Consider the following 23,188-nt stretch of genomic DNA (forward strand, 5'->3'; position numbering starts at 1 on the left):
GATTTCCAGACAACAGAGGTCAGTTCCTCCTGGAGAAAACAATGGCTTTGGAGGGTGGACTCAATAACATACCCTGCTGGGGTCCCTCCCCTCCCCAAATCTCACTCTCCTCGGCTTCGCTCTCAAAACCTCCAGGGATTTCCCATCCAGGGTTGGAGATATACTGGCTGATGGATTGCACTTAGCTCAGCAGGCTACAGATTGTGCAGGCTTGTTCTAGGAAGACTATCATGATGTTGGCCCCCCCACCCTAAAGCCCTTCTGGTAGTTCCAAGCCATACATCCCTGGAAATGAATTTGATTCTGGGGAACAAAGGCCGAATGCAGGTCCTGCTCTGCCTCCGCAAACCCACCTCAGACCCAAGGCAAGCCATACCTTCACAGGTGGGCATATCCCCTGTCCAGTTTCCTTCAGCCATGCACTGGAGCATCTCTGAGCCAACTAACCGAAAACCAGAGTCACACGAGAAGACGCAGCTGGAATTGAATGCAAAGGATCCATGTGGATGAGAGCAGTTTCCCTGGCCGTTGGCTGGAGTTCCTAGGGCAGGGCACTGAACAGCTGAATAAAAAAAAACAACAGATGATACATTTTGTAGAAGGAGGAGGAGGAGCAGCAGCACCACCACCACCACCGCTGCCGCCACTACCGCCAGCTGCTTGAATGGTAAGAAATACTAGCAACAGCAGTACTAACTTTAATGTGCAATCCTATGCAGTTATTCCTGTCTAAATGTGCTGGTTTCAATGGCTTAGACCAGAATAGTTTTGCATAGGACTGTGCTGCCAATAGCCAGGAAATGGGACAGCACTAGGGACTGGGGGTGTCTTTGAAATACTTGATTTTATTTACAAATATGTAAATACAGCACACTGGAAGCAAGCAGGCAGCCCTGCAACAGGCAGCAGAAAGAGCAACAGTATCCTAACCCCACGGCTTTAACCAACTAGAAACTCACTCTTTTTCTCTCTCTCTGCTTCTCTGTTGGCCTTTTTTCTGCCTCTCTACTCTCTCTCCTCGTGTATGGGGAGGGGTATCACCTGGGGTTTTTTTGAGCAGGAACGCACAGGAACACAGTTCCGGCTGGCTCGGGTTCGGGGTGTGTGGCCTAATATGCCAATGAATTCCTGTTGGGCTTTTTCTATGAAAAGCCCTTTGTGAAACAATGGTGACATCAGGGGGTATGGCCTAATGTGCAAATGAGTTCCTGCTGGGCTCTTTCTACCAAAAAAGCCTGGGTATCACCTTCAAGATCTAACTACCACATCCTCAAAACTGAAGACACCTTCAGGATCTAACTACCACATCCTCAAAACTGAAGACAGACTCTGAGCTGCAAGGAGAACATCTTCTGCCATTAGTTCCCAGAAATATCAGCTGATCGCCCCGCAGCATTGCCAGCAATCGGATTAAATGAAAGAACAGCCACCCAGCAGCCATAACACTATACACTAAGACAAGTTTAAAATATTTCAGGGGGTACACATTCAAATCAATAGCCAGGGAGCCTATTATACAACTTTACTTACTTAAATCATAGATTCCAAAAAGCAAATATACTGTTTTGTGGGTTTTTTCTTCAGCAGCAACCTTAAAAGACCAGTTTTCTTGTGAGAGGGGGATACTGAAGACTTATAGAAGTTTTGTGATCTCATTTACTTACCAATATACAAGGCCAGCAGCAAGAGAGCAGGAAAGTATCTAGAGAGTTTACTGCTATAATACCAGTTCTGAAGAGACATCAGTTCTGGTCTTCTGGACCATGTAATTTAGCACTGACCTTTGCAAGACGGCAGTTGTTGTGTCCAATTTCCTACAGCCAAGCAGTCCAGCACCTCCGATCCAACAAGCAGGAAACCAGCATTGCAGAAGAGGTTGCAGCTGGAGCCATAGGCAAACTCGCCATGGGGATGAGAGCAGTTAAAATGGCCATAGTCTGGCGCATGCAGAGTTGGGCACTGGGTGGCTGGAGCACAGAAGGAAAAGACAGCAAAGTCAAAGATGCATGCCCAGCAGACTGAAGAAAATGCAGTTATGATTGTGTTCAATTGCAGTACTCACTGCAAAAGGCACAGAAACCTTGACACGCTTTGAGAGAATGGCTCTTCATTGGGGAAAACAAAATAAAGAGAGAGATATTGCACAGAAGCTGAGTGTAACAGCTGGAAAAGACAAGTGCATTGTTTTCATAGGAAGCTGCCTCACTCCGAGGCAGCCCAATACTGCTTCCTGATAGCAGCTTATTGGCATCTGGAATTAGAAGGCTTTCCCAGCTCTGTTCTCTGGAGGAGCCTGTAATCGAACTTGGGACCCCTCGCAAGTTAAACTTGTGAGTTACAGCTGAGCTAAGGTTCCTCTCCTTACACTGCTTGCAGAGATAACACAAGCCAATTGCAGTGCCGTATTGTAACACGTAAATACAGAAATATGTCTTACCAAGCTAACTAATATTGCATAAGTTTAAATGGTGCTAATCACATTTTGATAAAGAAAAAGTCCCTCCCATTAATGCGAAATAAATGGAGTGTGCATTTAGAGTGATTGGTTTCTGTTGCTCGTGTTTTGTTCTAAGGAATGAGAGAGAAGGGATGCACACAAAAATTAAATATTGCATGTTGCCTGCTCCTGAGGAGTATTCCACCATCAGATTGGGATGACATCATTGCTGCAACTGATGACATCACATGCTGCAGACATCTATGAGAGGCACTGCCACATAAGGATGCCCCACTGAACACCGGCACAAGTGAAACTTCACTTTCTGCTGCTGCTGTCTAAATACATTCCTTGTGACTCTGCTTGGAGGAACAGGACAGGGATTGGATGTTAGTGTTCCAGTTTTACCATCAAAAATAGACATCATCAGGGCTTTTCCTTTTTTTTTTTTTTTGTAGCAGGAACTCCTTGCATATTGGTCCACACACCCCTAATGTATCCAGTCCTTCAAGATCTTACAGGGCTCTTAGTACAGGGCCTACTGTAAGCTCTTGGAGGATTGGCTACATCAGGGTGTGTGGCCTAATATGCAAAGCAGTTCCTGCTCCAAAAAAAGCCCTGGACATCATAGATGACATATCTGCACACACAAAACCCCTGTCTTTGCACCATGAGTAAGCATCTGTGGTTTCATTTACTTAATAAAAAGTCCAGGTATCATATTTTCAGGATGGAGATGTGCCAGAGCAATTTACCTTGAGGAACCCCCTTGATAGAATATTTATGTGTATGTATATTTTGTCCAAATGGCATCCAGGTAACTCTGTGGGAGGAGGCCTGTGCCCATTTTCCTGTCCCTGGCATAAGTGTTACAGTAAAGAGGACATTCTATTTCACTTTACTAGTTAGCAAAGATCCTTGCTAGTTAATTTCTCAGGTTGTTTATACACTGCCTTATGCACAGCAAAGATTACTCCAGTGTGTACTCAGCACTGACCTTCACAAAAGGGTGATTTCTCTGTCCACATTCCCAGGGCTGTGCACTGTAGCTTCTCCTGTCCAATTGGCACAAACCCTGTATCACAGGAAAAGCTGCAGACTGACTTATATGCAAAATCTCCGTGCAGATGAGAGCAATTCAGTCCTCCATTCTTAGGAGCATCCAACTTTGGGCAGCCAATAACTACAATAACAAAGAAGGATCGTGAAAGAAGAAAGTATTTGCACCAAGCCAGGATTTTCCCATCTGCTAGAACAGGGGTAGTCAAACTGTGGCTTGGAAGCCACATGTGGCTTCTTTACACATGTTGTGTGGCTCTCAAAGCCCCCACCCCACCCCACCCCATTAGCCAGACTGGAGAAGGCATTTGTTTCTTTAAATCACTTCTCCAAGCCAAGCCAGTAGGTGGCTTGGAGAATGCATTTAAAGTTGAAGTTGCTTTCTTTCCAGCTCCCTCCCCACACCGCCCTCCCTCCCTCCCTCCCTCCCTCCCTCCCTCCCTCCCTCCCTCCCTCCCTTCCTCCCTTCCTTCCTTCCTTCCTTCCTTCCTTCCTTCCTTCCTTCCTTCCTTCCCTCCCAGCTCTCAAACATCTGATGTTCATGTCTTGTGGCTCTCAAATCTGACATTTATTCTATGTGGCTCTTATGTTGAGCAAGTTTGGTCACCCCGTACTAGAAGAACCAAGTCTAATTATGTAAACATGAAAACGAAATAAAGGAAGCTCTTCCAGGTTAGTGTACGGTAGTCCTTGTAGGGCATTGACCAATAATAGGAAACAAAATCCAAAAGCCCACAGAGGAAAGAAAAGACCTTACCCTGACAAACTGGTAATGGGGCACTCCAGTTCCCAGTTGCCAAGCAGCCTGTTGTTTTGAATCCATCCAAGGCAAAGCCAGCTTCACAGGTAAATTCACACACAGATTGGAAAGCAAATTCTTCAATGGGATGAGAGCAGATCATTCCCCCTTTCTCAGGGCTTTGCAGATTGTGGCATTTCACAGCTGAGGAAAAGAAAAGGGCTGGAACTTCATGCAGACTTCTTCTGAGCCCAGGCTACATACCTATCTAGCAGATGTTTATCCCACACTGCTTCCAAGGAATCACTTTGATTTACGGCTACTGCATTTATAGTTAATGAAAATACAAATGGCCCTTACATATTCCATAGATAACAGAAAAATATCACATCAGCCCCAGGCTGATGGGAGTTGTAGGCAAAAAACATCTGGAGAGCCAACGTTCCCTACCCCTGATCTAGATGTAAGCATAGTTGATCTTCATCAGAAGATACTTATAGTAGATCTTCCTCAGAAATTATCTCCTTATTTACACAACATATTTCTACAGTATCACTAGGATGGGACTTTTCTAAATTTTGGGATACAGGATCACATTATTAGTTGTGATAGTATTGTGTTATCTATGTAATATGTAAGGACCACTTGTATTTTCATTTATAAATACAATAGCCCTAAATCACATTGATTGCTTACTATTAGGTTTTTACACGGTGATCCCATTTTGTTTTTCTGCTCCAAGGAATACAGGGCAGATTACATGACTGTTACCGACTTTGCACTAGGGCTTGTTCTGGGTGGAGAGCCCTTTTGCCCCCAGTGCTTCTCTTCGTTTTCACACAAGCTGCCCCAGAGCTACGAGTTGGCGTGCCACTCTCCTGTGGCAAGCAGAAACCACTTGTAAAAGGATCTTGCTTGAAGCAGGAAAGTGGCGCACCAACTTGCAGCTCTGTGGCAGCTTGTGCGAAAACTGAGAGAAGCGCCGGGAGCAGAAGGGCTGTCCACCCGGAACAAGCCTAGTGCCAAATCAGTGTGTCTCTTTTGCTTAGGATTGCATTGAGGGGATCCCGAAGATTCACTGCTAACATCTAAAATATCTGAAAAGTTTGGTGCCCTGTGCAGAACCAAAAGTGTGATGCTTGCTGCCCCCGTCTTTGTTTTCCTGTGACTGCCTCACTTGTTCCTTTGCAAGGCATTGAATAATCAAGGGGGTCATATTCAAGAAACCGGTAGAATGCCAGTTACTATAACAAGCCTGCTCAGCACTGACCTTCACAAAAAGGTGGTTTCTCTGTCCACAGACCCGAGGCTGAGCACTGAAGCCTCTCCTGTCCAACTCGCACAAAACCCGTATCACAGGAGAAGGTGCAGACCGAACTATACGCAAAGTCTCTGTGTGGATGAGAGCAGTTTAAACCTCCATTCCTGGGGGTATCCAACTTTGGGCAGCCAATCGCTGGAATTACACAAAAGGATGGTGAAAGGAGGAACAGCTTGTACCCAGATTAGATTTCCCCATCTAGCGGGAAAGACTTATCACAACACAAAAAGAAGCTGGTCTCCTAAGAAATGGCAGACACCAATTCTGGTTCCTGTGTGAATGACTAGGATTTTCCTCAACTAAGACCAATTTGTCTACTCTGACGGGCACCAGCTTTCCAGGATTTTGGGCAGCAGTTTTCACATCACAGCAGTTTTCCTATCCGATCCTTTGAACTGCGAGATGCCAAAGATTGAACCCAAGACCTTCTGCACACAAAGCAGACACTGTTCCTCTGAGCCACAAACTCTAGGGTTGCCCTCTCTGGGTGGTGAAATACCTGGAGATTTTTGGAATCAGTGCTGGGGAGGGACTTCAGCACAGTAAAATGCCACAGAGTCCACCTTTCAAAGCAGCCATTTTCTCCAAGGAATCTAATCTCTCTGGTCTGGAGATAAACAGTGATAGCAGATCTCCAGTTTCCACCTGAAGGTGAGCAACCCTAACTGTCCTCTTGTTTGCTTATTTGTACAAAAACGTTATATACATGAAGCACATTTTTAGATCTTTCCCCCCCCACACACACACATAGATTTGCATACCCACTAGAAAACAAGATTGCTGGGCATGACTGCAAACTGCAGTGTCAGATTAAACCCTTTGAAGGCCCCTAGGCCATCAAAATCTTGGGGGCCCCCTCGCAAATTATTTCAAAGTCAGAGCACCTGTCCCACTGCCTACAGTCCCTACTGCAACCTGCAGGCACCTTCTCAAAAGACCCTTAGACAAAGCTGCGGGGGAGAGGCAGAGAGAGGCAAACTTAGCGATGCTGCCAGCAGCAGACACACCAGGCAAGTTGGGCAAAAAGTGGCTCAGTTGCTGGCTGCATGTGCAGGCTGGGAGGGCTGCAAGCAGGGGGAAAACTGGGAAGGGGGGGAGCCCAGGGCCCCTAAAGGCCTGGGGGCCCATAGGCCAGTGCCTACTTGGCCTTATTGCTAATCCGGCCCTGTGCACACCATAAGTAAAAAACAGCTGAGCAGGTTTCTTCTGTACATTTTATTTCAGGGGTGTCAAACATGCAGCCCAGGGGCTGAATCAGGCCCCTGGAGGGCTCCTATCAGGCTCCTGAGCAACTGGCTGTTATCTGCTTCCTTCTCCCTCTCTCTCGCTTCCTTCTGCATCACACCTTGCTTTGCCAGGCTTGCTCAATCACACAGGAGCTGCAGAACAAAACCTCTATTTCATCCATTGGATGAGGCTCCTCCCTTGGGAAGGAAGGGGGAGAAGGAGAGCTTGCTTTGCCAGGCTCTCTCAATCCCACAGCAGCTACTTTGTGAGCTACTGGCATGAAAGTTGTGAGCATAAATCAGTTTGCTCTGGAGCAATTTTTCCCGAGCTAAGACAAAAATGTGTGAGCCAGAGGCTTAAAAATTGTGAGCTAGCTCACACTAACTCTATTTAGAGAGAACACTGGGCCCAGCCCAACAAGGTCTCATTTATGTCAGATCCGGCCCTCATAACAAATGAGTTGGACACCCCAGTTTTATTTCTTTATCTAAAGGATTTTAGACATTCAAAGGGTTTAGGATTGCCAGGTCCCTCCTAGGTACTGGCAAGAGATTGGGGTGGGGGTAGGATTGCCAGGTTGAGGTTGGGAAACTCCTGGAAATTTGGGGATGGAGCCTGGGTTGGACAGGTACCTCACTGGAGAACAACGCCACAGAGTCCACCCTCTAAAGCATCCGTTTTCTCCAGGGGAACTGAGCTCTGTTGCCTGGAGATGAGATGTAATTCTGCCAGATCTCCAGGTTCCACCTGGAGGCTGGCATCGCTAATAGGTTACAGTCAGGAAATCTTAGAGGCTAATGAAATTCCGGTAATTGGGTGACATGTAATGCTGGCAAATCTGGTTTGGGAAATTCCTGGCGGGTGGGGTTTGGGGAGAGGAAGGGGGCTCAGTGAGGATGTAACACCAAAGCTGCTATTTGCCCTACAGGAGAAAATGTGTAGGTATCATATCAGCAGGGCTTTTTTTGTAGCAGGAACTCCTTTGCATGCTAGGCCACACACCCCTGATGTAGCCAATCCTCCAAGAGCTTACAGGGCTCTTAGTACAGGGCCTACTGTAAGCTCCAGGAGGATTGGCTACATTAGAGGTGTGTGACCTAATATGCAAAGGAGTTCCTGCTACCAAAAAAAAGTCCTGCAAATCAGTATATTTTCTCTTGTAAAGCAAATAGAAACGCAGAGCAGGGAGAAAGATAGCTTTGCAGTGAGAAAGTTCAGCAAGACAAAGATGTAACTTTATTTCCCCCAGTGTCATAGCCCTGATCTAATTTGGGATCCTTACTGAGTGCTCTTTTTTGATCTTTAAAATCGGATGATCCAGGGATAGGCCTCTGACTATCATGCCTGGTATGCGAAACATGAGCGCAAAGGAAAGCTATTGTGAAAATAAAAAGCAGCGGACCTTGACAAACTGGTGGTTGTGACGTCCACTCTCCACTTGCTGTGCACGAAGCCACCTCTTCTCCAAGCAGCTGAAAGCCTTCAGTACAATGGAAGGTGCAGCTGGATTGATACTGAAAATCCCCATGGAGATGGGAGCAGGTGAAGTTTCCATGAATGGGGACCTCCAGGGGCTGGCACTGAACAGCTACGAAAGAAACCAAGTCACTTGAGCATGGCTGGAAACCGGCAATGATTTCTGAGAGAGATGACTATGATTTGAAAGAGAAGTTTATTCGCCTTGACCTGGATAGCCCAGGCAAGCCCGATCTCATCAGATCTTGGAACCTATGCAGGGCTGACCCTGGCAAGTACTTGGATGGGAAACCTCCTTGGAATACTAGAACTGGGAAACAGAGTCGGCTGTATTGAGCCACTTCTCTGAATGTCCTCCGTGCCCCAGTAGGGGTCGCCAGAAATTGTCATTACTTCCAGGCATTCACACACACACAAAAGAAAAAGGAGTTTCTTCCCATGAGATACACACTTCTCTCTTTTGTTAGGCCTCTGATCAATCAGAAAACCCTGTTTAGTAGAGGAGAAATTGTGATAAGCATACGCACCATCAGTCTCTAGCCTGAGACTCAATCCAAGACCGATTATACAGTCACTTTTGCTCTCCCTGAGCTTAAAATTGGGTCTGATACCATGAAGTATGGGAGTGGCAGGGAGGGAGCAAATGTCAAGTATATAGGCAGGTGCAATGGAAGCCTCTGTCTTCTCATCCCATAAGCACCGCCCTCTTGACAGACTGTATTTCTACGGGCTCCAAAACCATGCCAAGAGAAGCAGTTTCAGGGCAAAAAGCGCAACTGCATTAGTAACTGAACTGTCTGTCTTTCCCGTGTGCTTCATCACAACTCTCCAACAAAGTGGATGCAACTCTCTTCCTAAGAGCAGCTGAACTCTTTCAATTGTACATTCAACTTCCCCTTGCTGCTCATCCATGCTGTGTTTTCACTCCTTACCTCATCCCCACACTTTATTTACCATAGATTCAGCAGGACCTGATTTAGGTTGGTTACTATTATATCCAGCAAGGTTTCAAACAGATGAAAATACCTATTGCAGGCTTGTCCAGCCTCAGTTTGCCTCGGGCCTCTGCAAGGGCAGGAGACCAGGTTCAACCCTCACTTGGTTCGACTATTTAAACTGGGTTCCCCCACTCTGCTCTTTGCATTTAAAGGAAAGCACACACCTACATTTTCCTTTAAACAGCTAACAGAAAAGTGAGGCAGCTAGTTGTCACTGAAAATGAGTGCAAATTGAACCATCATTCTACTGCACGACCCTTGAGACAAACAGGCTACATAAGGCTCCAATTTACATTTCACAGACAGACAGAGAGGTTGCAGGATCTTTGTCTTGTTTGATCCCTCAGGTAGCTAGCTTTTGGAATAATGAAAAAGGTTATACAACTTCTGGGCTTTGACAAAGTACAAACGTTTCCCTGAGTCATTGACCTGCTTGTTGATGATCAGTGCCCCTCCTCCTATAACAATAATTCCAACAACAGGAGTGCTAAGTGTGTATTAGCTGCAGTAAACATGTAATAACAAACTGAGAAGGATGATTCTCCTATGGAGCTGCAGAATCTAGATTAGGTACCATACCGTGACAGATGGGTACGTGGGCTGTCCACTGACTGGATGCATTGCAGTGCAAGATCTTTGAGCCACTGAGCTGAAATCCAGCTTCACAAGCAAAGCTGCAAGTGGAGTTGTGTGCAAAGTCACCCAATGGATGTATGCAGTCCATTGTTCCTCTCACAGGAGATTCTAATTTTTTGCATTGCTTGACTAGGAAAATAAAGAGAGTGGGAGTGAGTTCAGAAATCATGAGTAAGAAATAAGTCATATGAAACAAAGGGCATTAATAAAACAGCTAGTCAAATAGTATCTTCATATCAGATGTTTTAAATTCGATTAGCTTAGTTTATAAGCCATATGAACTATATTTCCCATGGTTCCTGGCATGCCTAGCCACTGCTATGAATGATCATGCCAGCATCCCAGGCCTGAAGTTTGTAGTTTGCTGTCCATGTGTCTCTCCACCACCCACAGTTTAGAAAAGCCTCTTGATAGGCACAGTGGATGTCCTTCAAATTAATTTGGTTTCAGTGGAGACTTTCAAAATCAGACACAAGTTGTGTGTCTGCTCATCTCTTTCCGATTGCCAGTCTTTCTAGTTTCCACAAGTACAGAGATACATTGGGGGATACCAGGACCGAATCTTCATGTTTTTTGAGGGGGGGTGTGACGGAAAGCAATGGGTTAAGCATAAGCTGAAGACGCACAGGGCTGCGTCAGGTGACCTGAGGGTGGGGGCAAAGTGCTCTGAGCTCCCAGGGAGGGAAAAAAGTTAGTTGAGTGAGGGAAACTGCTGAGGCAGGAGTTCTGTCAGGAGTCTGTCAGAGTGGGAGCCTGACAGAAAGACTGAGAGGGTCAGTTCGGGCCTGAGAGAGGCTGAGAAGAAGCTGATCCTGAGAAGAAGCTGGATGAGGAGACGGGGAAGTCTTCCAGAGACTGCCAGCTTGACCTAACCAGCCGAGAGGGCTGTGTGTGTGTGTGTGAGTCAGTTAAAGACCTGAACGGTCGCAGACACCAGGAAACTACTCTAAAGACCTAGTGAGGAGGTTGAGGGAGTAGATGTGGGTCAGAGACACCAAGAAGGGCTGAGAGAAGAGTCTTCAGTCGAGGGGTGTGACTAGACACATCTATCCCAAGAGGCCAGACCTCGACAAAAGGTGGAGAGGGAGTTGAAGGTGAACTGTGTAACGGTGAAAGACTCAAAACAAAAGAAAAAGTAATCGTGAAGCCTGAAACAAAATAGTAACCTGTGTAAATATCTCCCATATCCCCAGTTTAAGACTGTTTGTAACAATAAATCTGTGGTTTTAAGTTCAAGTTCTCGTGAGCCTATATTGTGTGAGAAAAAACACAAAGCTGCAGTGGTCCCATCCATCGAAACAAGTAAAATACCCCGAAGAGACTGAAATATAGAGATCCAGTGAGGCCGTGAGGCTGGCGCTGCGATAATTGGTTGCCAGCGTCGGGATTTCGAAGGAACACCCCAAAATAAGTGTCACTAAGACACACAGAGAGTAGAGGGACACTGCAGTAAAGGAATTAAGACAGATTTGTGAAAAATTCCTGTCAGAAATGGCTCCTCCTAAGAGAACTACCACAGCCACGGGGGATGGGCAGACACAAGAAGAGATTCCTGAGGAGAATCCTAGTCAGAGCATAGAGGCTATGAAAATACAGTTGGAATTGGCCAGAATAGAGGCAGAAAAAGAAATTCAGATGGCCAAGATTCAAGCAGAACACAGAGAAAGGGAAGCAGAGAGAGAAAAAGCAATGGAAATAGCTAAGCTGGAATCAGAGAGAGAAAGAGAGGAGAGAGAACACAGAGAAAGGGAAGCAGAGAGAGAACACAGAGAAAGGGAAGCGGAGAGAGAACGCAGAGAGAGGGAAGCGGAAAGAGAGAGAGAACATGAGGAAAAAATGTACAGTTTGAAACTCCAGGAGATTCAGGGAAGGCCTGAGTTTCAATGTGATACTAGAAATGAGAGGCGACTCACAGTAGAACAAAAGAAATTCCCCAAGTACCAAAAAGGGGATGATGTAGAAGCTTTTTTGTTTAATTTTGAAAGAACATGTAAAGATTTAAGAGTTGCTGATGAGGACAGAATGATTTATTTGAGACCTCAGATCTGTGGAGAGTTGAGTGAAATCTACTCTGAACTGAGGGATGAGGAAACTTCTGATTATCAATTGTACAAGGAAAGGGTCAGAGTCCGCTTTGGCTTAACAGCAGAGCAAAGCAGGAAAAAATTTAGAGCAATCAGAAGGAAGCCTGGAGAAACATACTCTCAACTAGGTTGTCGGTTAGACAGAGCCCTGAACAGATGGGTAGAAGGGAGTAAAGTTTCCACTTTAGAGGACCTGAAAAACTTAGTGGGCTTGGAACAGTTTTATAACCAAGTCCCCTCTCAGTATAGGTGGGTTCTGAGAGACAAGAAATTGAAGACAGTAGAAGAAGCAGTTGTGATTCTAGATGAGATTGAATCAGATCTAGGGAGTTCAATGTGGACTGCTCCAACTAAAAAACCCCGAGTCTGGAACTCTCCAGAGAAGTCTGGGGCGGGTAACAACAACCCTGCAAACCGGTACAGTCCACCTCCATACAGGAAGACTCAGGCTGCTTGTTTCCAATGTGGGGCAATAGGGCACTATGCCAGGTTTTGCCCAGAAAAAGGAAAAAAGACCCCACCAGCTAAGACAGTTAAAATGGTACAGAGTCAACAGAAAGAAGCAGAAACAAACCCCTCACTTCCAGAGAACACACCACCAGAAAGACCCGCTAGTGTTCTGAAAGTGTGGAAGGTACAGGAAAGCTTGGATGAGGAATATACTGAGACTGTGACAGTAAATGACAAGGAAGTCAAGGCTTATAGGGACACAGGGGCGCGTGTTACCCTAATACAGCCAGAATTAGTAAAAAGTCATCAGTATTTGCCTGGGAAAACTTACACCATAAAAGGCATTAAAGGACCTACATTTGAAGTGGCCCTAGCAGAAGTTCCTATCAAGTATAGAGAGTTCCAAGGTGATTGGATTGTGGGAGTCCTGAGTGACATAGGAACATCGCTTTTATTGGGCAATGATTTAGCTGCTGAGTTAAAGAGACAGCAAGCTAATCCTGTAAACATTGTTACCAGAAGCAGGCCAGAAGCAGCTCCTGAGGTGTGTGTACAGCAACCAGCAGAAGAAGAGGAAACAATGTTGCAGACCATCCCTGCTGCAGAATTCCTCAGAGAGCAGCAACAAGATGACAGCCTGAAGGAACTATGGCAGAGAACTGGGGAGATGACAGAAGAAGAGTGGGAGAGCATGTTTGGCTCTTTGGAACCCTCTGAGGTGGCCCAACCAGTGAGCAGAGGACACAGCCAAGCAACAGAGCAAGAAATCGTCCAGTCCAGCAAGCCTCTTCGATCAGAGTCGTCAGTTGGTATGTGTGCACCTTTGTCATCCTCTCCCAAGACAACTAATGGAACTGTTGTCCAAGCTAGGAAACCAACCGTGCAAGTTTTGAGCAGTAAAGCTTCCCCATCTACATACCAGCTATGCATCACCACTTGTGAAACAGAACTGCAGCGGCTCATTCAGCAGAAGCAAGAACAATGCATCGCCGGAAGAATTGCCAAGCAGATGATGGAGACTGCAGACAACATGAGAAGATCGCAACGACGGCAGAAGCAGTGGTACGACTCCAAGTCCAGAGACAGAGAGTTCAAGCCAGGAAATAGAGTACTGGTTTTAAAGCCCAGGAAGAAGAACAAGTTAGATGTGGCCTGGGAGGGACCTTATACCATCGCCCATAAAGTCTCCAATGTGAACTATGTAGTGAATTTAAGTGAAGATGGTGAACAATGTAAAGTGTTCCATGTAAATATGTTAAAACCTTATTTTGACAGGGGTAATTTGGTTTTAATTGCAAAGAAGGGAGAGTGTGCGGGAACTGAATTGTCGGGTTGGGGGAAAATATCCCAGGAAGAGACCCTTAAGGAGGTTCAGTTCGCCCCTTCTCTTAATGGAGAACAAAGAGGCCAGTTACAAACAATATTGGGAGGGTACAAAACAATTTTTTCAGATGTACCAGGTAAGACAAACCTAGCGTGTCACAAGATTGACACAGGGGATTCGAGGCCTGTAGCACTCCAACCATATAGAGTGACCGGCCCGAATGCCAAGTATGTACAGCAGGAGGTAGAAGAAATGTTGAAATTGGGTTTGATTGTACCATCAGAAAGTCCATGGGCCTCACCTGTAGTCCTAGTACCCAAACCGGACAAAACCATGAGGTTTTGTGTGGACTACAGAAGACTGAATAAGATCACAGTACCGGATGTGTATCCAATGCCTCGCATAGACGAGTTAGTCGAGACAATTGGAGCTGCCAATTTTATTACCACCTTAGATTTGACAAAAGGTTATTGGCAGGTAGCTATGGATCCAAAGGATCAGCAGAAAACAGCGTTTGTAACCAAAGAGGGACTCTTTGAGTTTATTGTGTTACCATTTGGGTTAAGGAATGCTCCCTCCACATTCCAGAGAGTAATTGATAAGATGTTAGTGGGACTGAAAGAATTTGCGCTTGCATATATTGACGATATTGCTATTTTCAGTGCTACATGGAAGGAACATTTGCAGCATGTGGCCATTGTGTTACAACGAGTGAAAGATGCGGGTCTCACCATCAAGGCATCTAAGTGTCAACTAGCCATGGCCGAGGTTAAGTATTTAGGGCATGTGCTAGGAGGAGGTAAGATCAAAGCAGATTGGGGAAAGGTGCAAGCCATACATGAGTGGCCTAGACCCCAAACTAAGAAGGAAATTCGAGCGTTTTTGGGCGTAGTAGGATACTACAGGAGGTTTATACCTGAGTTTAGCACGATAGCAGCACCGCTATGTGAGTGCACCAAGAAGAAGAACCCTGATCCAGTAATCTGGAATGCAGAGTGTCAAAAAGCGTATGAACATCTGAAAGTGGTTCTGACCACTGAGCCAGTGTTGAAAACTCCAGAGTTTTCAAAGGAGTTTACCCTCTTTACTGATGCATCTAATGTTGGGGTAGGTGCAACATTAAGTCAGCAAGGAGAGGAAGGACTGTATCATCCAGTTCTGTATCTGAGTAGAAAGTTATTGGACCGAGAGCAACACCTCTCAGTAATTGAAAAAGAGTGTTTAGCGATTGTGTGGGCAATAGGTAAATTGAAACCATACCTATGGGGAAGGAAGTTTACACTGTGTACAGATCATTCTCCCCTGAAATGGTTGAACCAGGTTAAAGATACGAACAGCAAACTCATAAGATGGAGTTTACAGCTCCAAGATTACAACTTTGACATCCAGCATATCCCTGGGAAGCAAAATGTGATAGCAGATGCACTATCAAGAAGAATGTAAAATTTTAAAAGTCTGTTTGTATAGTAATGTTAAAGAAAATTAGTCTGTATAACTGAGGAAGAATGTATATAATTTTGAAGTTGGTGTTATGACAAAAGTGTTATAACGTAGTGTAACCCAAGCAAGTGTGCCCATGTCCCATTGCTCAGCAAAAGGCTGAGACCTTTCGCCTTGCGCAATGTCTCAAAAGGGGGAGGGACATGTGACGGAAAGCAATGGGTTAAGCATAAGCTGAAGACGCACAGGGCTGCGTCAGGTGACCTGAGGGTGGGGGCAAAGTGCTCTGAGCTCCCAGGGAGGGAAAAAAGTTAGTTGAGTGAGGGAAACTGCTGAGGCAGGAGTTCTGTCAGGAGTCTGTCAGAGTGGGAGCCTGACAGAAAGACTGAGAGGGTCAGTTCGGGCCTGAGAGAGGCTGAGAAGAAGCTGATCCTGAGAAGAAGCTGGATGAGGAGACGGGGAAGTCTTCCAGAGACTGCCAGCTTGACCTAACCAGCCGAGAGGGCTGTGTGTGTGTGTGTGAGTCAGTTAAAGACCTGAACGGTCGCAGACACCAGGAAACTACTCTAAAGACCTAGTGAGGAGGTTGAGGGAGTAGATGTGGGTCAGAGACACCAAGAAGGGCTGAGAGAAGAGTCTTCAGTCGAGGGGTGTGACTAGACACATCTATCCCAAGAGGCCAGACCTCGACAAAAGGTGGAGAGGGAGTTGAAGGTGAACTGTGTAACGGTGAAAGACTCAAAACAAAAGAAAAAGTAATCGTGAAGCCTGAAACAAAATAGTAACCTGTGTAAATATCTCCCATATCCCCAGTTTAAGACTGTTTGTAACAATAAATCTGTGGTTTTAAGTTCAAGTTCTCGTGAGCCTATATTGTGTGAGAAAAAACACAAAGCTGCAGTGGTCCCATCCATCGAAACAAGTAAAATACCCCGAAGAGACTGAAATATAGAGATCCAGTGAGGCCGTGAGGCTGGCGCTGCGATAGGGGGGGATTTAAAAATGACACCCCCTTATGGGCCCATAGAATAGAATGGACTCCATCTCTAACTTGATGCCCCCCCCCTCTGGTGGCACCCTGGACAAGCGCCCCCTCTGCTCCCCCCTAGATCCGGCCCTGGGAGATACTGAAGAGGCTAAGGGGTCAGCCACAAGAAAGCAAATAAGAGATTTGATTTAATTATGGTGTTTAATTTTCAGATTTTTGAAGGGCAAGATTTGGCTGCAAAATAAAAATATAGGCATTACTGGCTATGTCTGATGAGTATTTTTCATCTCTGTGGCTCCTGGATATATACATGCACCTTCCCTTTCTCCTGCTTTTCTCTTACAATTTTTCTTTTCCTACTCAAATCACACCAGACTCCACCCCCAAAGGCCCCGGGTATTTCCTGAGCTGAGCCTGGCAACTCTCTAGCAACTGGGATGTATTTGGAGGACAAAACAGCCCTAGGAAAAGCCATGGCCCATGCACTCTGCCTTTTACGAAAGAAAATAAGGCTTGAAGGCTGGCAATATTATTGTGATTGATTGCATTCATTTTTTTAAATCTATAAGTGCTATGTCCATTATTTGGGGGGTTTCACTCTCTTTTAGATTTTTCTGCAAACCAAGAGCTTTTTCATGTTTGTATAAAGATCTGTCTTTTTTTAGTCATAGCCCCAAGTTGTGGATTTAAGGATCCAATATAGGGTCATATTGGGTGATTACAGACTGGCACTTTGAGCTGACACAGAGACAGCTCTGAAATCGACCCAAAATATCCTTCCACACACAAACATCTCCCACCTGTTCCTGTCCCATACTCCGGCCTCCACAGGCCAGCTCAAAAAGCTACCACTTCCGAAGTGGTAGCAAATTTCTGATCTGACAACCAGTCACCCAGTCAGTGGATGCAAAGCGACTTGACTGTGTGAAAGCGCCAAGCCACCCCAAGCCGCTTCCGCCTTTTTTCCCCCTTAAAAACTGTTGGGGGCACTTGAGCGCATGAGCACAACTTGTTGGGGGAAGAAAGAGCAGTCCAGCTTCTGAGGCACCTCCATGTCTGGAGGTGCCTGGTCACCTGGCAGACGGAATGCAGGTGCTTCACTGGGGAGCGTGTGGAGGCTTCGGGACAGCTCTTTTTGAGCTGGTCCAATTCGGAACACCTCCCAACCACCCCAAACTGCCCGTCTGGTATCACTCATTGAGAATTATATATAATGATTTCAGAATAAGTGCATTTAGGATTGACAATTTTTACTGACATTGATCTGCAGCTTGACAAGTAGAATTTTTTTTTATAAATTAAGCTTTTCTTTTTATTTTATGCTCATACTAGAAAAAGCTTCATCTTAATTCCCACATATCAGGTATTAATAACACAAGAACTGTGCCAGTAGAAAGGTGACAATCCTAAATACATCATGCACACCAGCATTAGTTCAGAATCCTTCAGTGTTATAAAAGTGATATGTAAAGCATGTTAATTACATGACTCTAAACATAATGATTAGTGGCAATTGTCCACATCATGGTATATTTTTGGCCTTGACCTTTGATGGTGGATGCCCTTGTTCAATTGTTGACCCTCCCAAGTATTGAACACCAATGCAAGAATGTAAGAACAGAATTTAGGGAGAAGAACAAACCTTGACATATTGGCTCTGGGGAAGTCCATTCACCAGTTGCTTCACATACACTGGTCTCTGCTCCATGTACTACAAAGCCCTCTTTGCAGTTAAAATGGCAAACAGACTGGTACTGGAATTCCCTATGGATGGGAGAACAGTGGCGCTCACCATATGCAGGACTGTTTAATGGTCGGCACTGTACATCTAACAAAAGAAGAAAACAAAGCAGGAAGTCAGTTAGGCATTATTACGGCGATTACTACTATCATTACTGCTACTACAGAAACCTAAAATTAGATACAGAGAGCCAATGGAGGAGAAATATTGCCCTGATCTTTCAGGTTCTATTTTGCTTTGTTTTTTGACCAACCCATCTGTCCAGTCAAACACCCCAGAAAGCCCTTATCTGTGTGGTTTTGGAGGGTATATTGCAGGACAAAGAAGATGAGCAGAGCAGAAGAATAGGCCCTGAGTATTTTATAATAATAATAATAATAATAATAATAATAATAATAATAACAACAACTTTTTATTTATATCCCACCCTCCCTGTCAAGGCAGGCTCAGGGCGGCTCACAACACATAAATACAATACACAGTAAAACCATACTACACAATAATTACAATTACATAAAACCATCATTTAAATCGACTTATATTAAATTAACATTATGGTGCTATAACTCAGATCTTCTATAAAATTCAGTGGCTAAAAAGCATCTTCAGCGAATCTATCTTGGCTCAGCATTAAGTGAAGGCCATTTTAAAGAGAAAGGTCTTGCAGGCCCTGCGGAATTGGTCCAAACACCACAGGGCCCGCACTTCCTCCGGGAGCTGGTTCCACAGTAGTGGAGCTGCAATAGAGAAGGCCCGTTCCCGAGTAGTCTTCAATTTGGCCTCCCTTGGCCCAGGGATAATCAGCTGGTTCTTTCCAGCTGACCTCAGCGCTCTCTGGGGTTCATATGGGGAGAGACAGTCCCTCAAGTAGGCAGGTCCTCAGCCATATAGGGCTTTAAAGGTAATAACCAGCACTTTGTATCGAACTCGGTACACGGTATGAGTATGTTATGTGCTGTCAAGTCATTTCTGACTTATGGTGACATTATGCAATGACCTCTAAAATGCCCTATCATTTAGCAGCCTTGCTGTGTGAGAACATGCATGTGTGAAATGCTACCAGTTGCACTGTACAGGGCTTTTAACAAAATTTTAAAAGCCCAACAGGAACTCATTTGCATATTAAGCCACACCCCTGACATCACCATTGTTTCACAGTAGGAACTCATTTGCATATTAGGCCACACACCCCGGACACCGAGCCAAACGGAACTGCGTTCCCCTGACTGTACCATACTGCCTAGTGAAATAACCTGCTGAAAAAGCTTGCGGTGCTTGACCAAAGAATGAGCTCACAACCAGCAAGCAGAAAGAGAGCTGCCTCCCATGTGCTGGCACACCACCAGCCACAACAGCCACATACCTACACACTGTGGCATCTGTGCTGTCCAGTTCCCATAAGGTGAGCACTGCAAGGTGTCTGGCCCACTCATTTCAAAGCCTTCGTCGCAACTGAAGGTGCAGCTGGATTTGTAACTGAAGTATCCCAGAGGATGGCTGCAGTTTATGGATAGTGGGTGATGGATAGCATCCACCTCCTTGCACTTTACAACTAAATGGAAACAAAGAAACGTCAGTTCATGCCATCATTACCATTAAATCTACTTTATTTTAAATACACACCTGCCATGAAAGATACTCAAAATGTTGTGCCTTGGGAAGAGTTCTGGAGATCATGAACTCTCATAACTCTTGTCCCGTAAAATGTATGAAGTGAATCATGGCAGCCATTTCAGGAACAAGAAGTTTTCATTTTTGCCCCATAGCACTGCCTACCAGTTGGAAGAGGGCAAAATACCACAGTGAAAAAGCACAGTGCATACTAAATAATGCACTTTCAATGCACTCTCCAACTGGATTTCAATGCACTCTCCAAGGGGAGGGATGGTGGCTCAGTGGTAGAGCATCTGCTTGGGAAGCAGAAGGTCCCAGGTTCAATCCCCGGCATCTCCAAAAAAGGGTTCAGGCAAATAGGTGTGGAAAAACCTCAGCTTGAGACCCTGGAGAGCCGCTGCCAGTCTGAGAAGACAATACTGACTTTGATGGACCAAAGGTCTGATTCAGTATAAGGCAGCTTCATATGTTCATATGTTCATATGTTCAATTTTACTGTGTGGACTGGCAAAATCCATTTGGAAAGTGCACTGAAAGTGAATTGAAAGTGCATTATTTAGTGTGGGTAATCGCAGTCTAAGAAAATAACAATGCAATGCAATGCTAAGCAGAAGTCACCCTTTTAAGCCCATTAACTTCAATGGATTTTGAAGAGTATAACTCAGTTTAGGATTTCACTGTAAGTAAGGTAGTAATTCTGCCATCTGGAACTAAACACTCTGTTGGTCACTCTGTTCTACAGTATGTACTGCTAAAACCAGCTGTGTTTCTGATGTATAATTCAACAAAGTAGTCTCAGTGTATAGAAAGGTAGTTGTGTTTACAAGAGGAAAGGATTTCCCTGGCTTTGTAATAGACTTCTTCACAGGCAAAATAGGAGGGTTGTTTAGCCAGTTCCTCACCCCCCACCCCCCCAGTAAAAACTTAGAACAATACTAGATGTAGAACATATATAGAATGGTAATTTGGAGCTCCTCTCAGCCATGAATTCATTATTACGTTGCCTCTCTCTCTCTGTTTCATCTCTCTTCTGTGATATGGATGGCCGATGTGGTATAGTGGTTAAAATGTCATCCTAGAATCCTGGGAATCTGGGTTCCGATCCCTAACTCTGCTTCAGGAATTCTCTGGGTGACCTTGGGACACTCTTAGCCTAACCCACATTGTTGGGTGGTTACTGGGATGATTAATTGGACGAGATGGGAATGATGTTCTTATATTGGGAAGAAAAGCAGGCATAAACATCTGAATAAATTAATAATACTGACCAAACTCACTGTGCCATTGTCAGAATAACATATATGGAAACACTGCAGGGCTTTAACAGAGGGTAGATAAATTCATGGGAGATAGGTGGCTATGAGCCATGATGACTAAATGGTCATCTTTGAAGGCTCTGAATTCCAATTGATGGGGGACAGGAACAAGGACAAGACTTTGGTCTGTTTGCCCTGCAGGTAGGCTTCCCAAGGACATCTGTTTGGCTGCTGAGGGGGAAAGGATGCTGGAATGGATGAAGCAAGAGCTGACCCATCAGAGCTTTTCTGATTTGCTCACTTTTAATAATTGAAAGTTCTGTCTGTGTAAAATGCTAGATATTATTAGATGTTCTGTCAGAACCATGGCCATAGTGAACATTCTTTATCACCCAGCATTGACTCTGGACATTGTTTAATGAATGAATGAATAAGATAGAGACTCACCATCTTCACACTCAGGCCCAAAGAAGCCAGGATAACAGCGGCAGGTGTAGTTCCCAATGGTCTCCACACACTCGCCATTCTGGCTGCAGGAGGAAGGCTGACAAGATGCTGTATAGGAGACAGACCTGCATTAAGAGTCCTCTCATTTCTATGGCTGCTTCTTCATGGGGGCCACAAAAATGTGACCCCGGTCATGGCAACTGCAGCAACGTATGCACAAATGGGCAAGAATGGGATCTATACCCCCACACCCTATTCTGATCACTGCTGCCACTGCCTCCCCCACTCTTTATCTCATCACACTTGCAAAAAAGTTTAGGTACAATGGCAACTTAGAGCCACACTCTCCCCACAGGAACCCCAGAAGTCCTGCTTGGACCAAGCATGATGTCATGTGAATGTTTCCTGTTAATTGGGGGGAGGGAACTTCCTGTTTCCATGACAGGAAGAATCCTCATGTGTAGGCTTGCCAACCTCCAGGTGGAGAATGGCTATCTCCTGGAATTACAACAAACCTCCAGAAAGTAGGGTTCCCAGCCTCCCACTGGAGACAGGGGTCCCCCAGTTTCGGGGGGCCCAACCTGCTGGCATGGAGCTGGCCCCACCCCCAAAGAGATCTGTCATGCTCAATGTGCCTGGACATCATCTAGAAGTCACATCATCATGCTGAGCACATTGCACGGGGGACGTTCTAGCAATTTGGGTAAAAACTCTATGGTGCCAATTCTGGGTGATGTCATCGCCCCCCAGAGTCTGGCAGGGCCTGGCAACCCTACCAGAAAGCTGAGAGAAAACGGCTGCTTTGGAAGGTGGACTCCATGGCATTAAACCCTACTGAAATCTCTCCCCTTCCCAAACCCTGCCCTCACTAGGCTCAACCCCCAAATATCCAGGAATTTCCCAACCCAAAGCTGGCAACCCCTACCTGTGTGAAAGCAGTCTATGTCATAAATGTAACTTTTCCACACATTTATAATTACTAGGATTTCTTGGGTGAGACCAGGACAGGTTATTACAGTCCCATTTCTGCTTGCCTTCATCCTCAAAGCAGTAAGATTTCAAGGCCAGTTTTCCCTGCCTTCAGTCCAAGTTGTGACAGTTCCTTACAGGAGCTCAACTTACGCATGGCCATATCAAGTAAAAACTTCAAACTGCAAGTCAAGTGCCTGAAAGCCATGAAGAAAAGCTTCCTGTACCATCTAGAGCTGCTGAGTAGGGGATCTTGGCATGTGTAGGTATTTCATGCAGATTTGAGAAAAGTTGTACTTTTCCAAACTTCAATACCCCACGTTTTGATAAAAATCAAAACTGAATTCTTCTCTCAGATCCCTACCTCAATTAAGTTCATTGTGCCAGCATGGGTGAGTGTTCAAATTTGTTAGCATTGAGCAGTATAGTTTGAAAAAGTAGAAGTGGTGAATTTTAACTTCTCACACCATTGGGCTTACCCTAAAGCTATCAGAACATGAGGAGTGGTGTTCTCATCCATGAGTCTATTCAGATTATATTTCTGAAGAGATGAGTTATAAGCAGAAATATCAAGAGATATTATACTGCCAAGCCATATTTTAAGGCTAAGAAAGGCAGGAGGAAAAGGAGAGTACATTTCCCCTTAAAAAATGTCCCTTTCGGTTTCAGAGTTCAACCTGACTCCGTTATACATTCAACAAGAACAGAACAAACGTGAAAAATAAACATGGGTGCTCCCAGTTTTTCCCTTGACTTAGGCTGATCAAGCATCATCATCAATGAATTCCCACAAGCACCTTCAGATTTTAACAGAGGTTGTACAACAGGCTTATAAATCTGGAGGCACTATTTTCTCCTCCATTAGGACAAAGCCAGGTCTCTAATTTGATGCCCTAATTACAAACAGCTTAAAAATTTCACCAGTTTAAAAATTTCACCAGTGGGGGAGTGGGTTGATTTCTAATGTCACGAGCCAGTCAGT

General features: G+C 45.1%; 1 protein-coding gene across 1 annotated transcript in view; it reads right to left on the minus strand.

The window, feature by feature from the left end:
• SELP (selectin P) overlaps window positions 1-23,188 on the minus strand; it is a 36,277-nt gene that overhangs the window by 9,035 nt on the left and 4,054 nt on the right. Inside the window, exons 3-12 of the mRNA XM_060232450.1 lie at window positions 21,238-21,345; window positions 19,284-19,472; window positions 17,822-18,007; window positions 9,837-10,022; window positions 8,186-8,371; window positions 5,506-5,691; window positions 4,254-4,439; window positions 3,435-3,620; window positions 1,782-1,967; window positions 377-562 (exon numbers count right to left, since the gene is read on the minus strand). Of these exons, the coding sequence (XP_060088433.1) occupies window positions 377-562; window positions 1,782-1,967; window positions 3,435-3,620; window positions 4,254-4,439; window positions 5,506-5,691; window positions 8,186-8,371; window positions 9,837-10,022; window positions 17,822-18,007; window positions 19,284-19,472; window positions 21,238-21,345 (1,785 nt within the window). The remainder of the gene's footprint in view (window positions 1-376; window positions 563-1,781; window positions 1,968-3,434; window positions 3,621-4,253; window positions 4,440-5,505; window positions 5,692-8,185; window positions 8,372-9,836; window positions 10,023-17,821; window positions 18,008-19,283; window positions 19,473-21,237; window positions 21,346-23,188) is intronic.

This window comes from Heteronotia binoei, chromosome 2, assembly GCF_032191835.1.
Source record: "Heteronotia binoei isolate CCM8104 ecotype False Entrance Well chromosome 2, APGP_CSIRO_Hbin_v1, whole genome shotgun sequence".
Classification (NCBI taxonomy): Eukaryota; Metazoa; Chordata; class Lepidosauria; order Squamata; family Gekkonidae; genus Heteronotia; species Heteronotia binoei.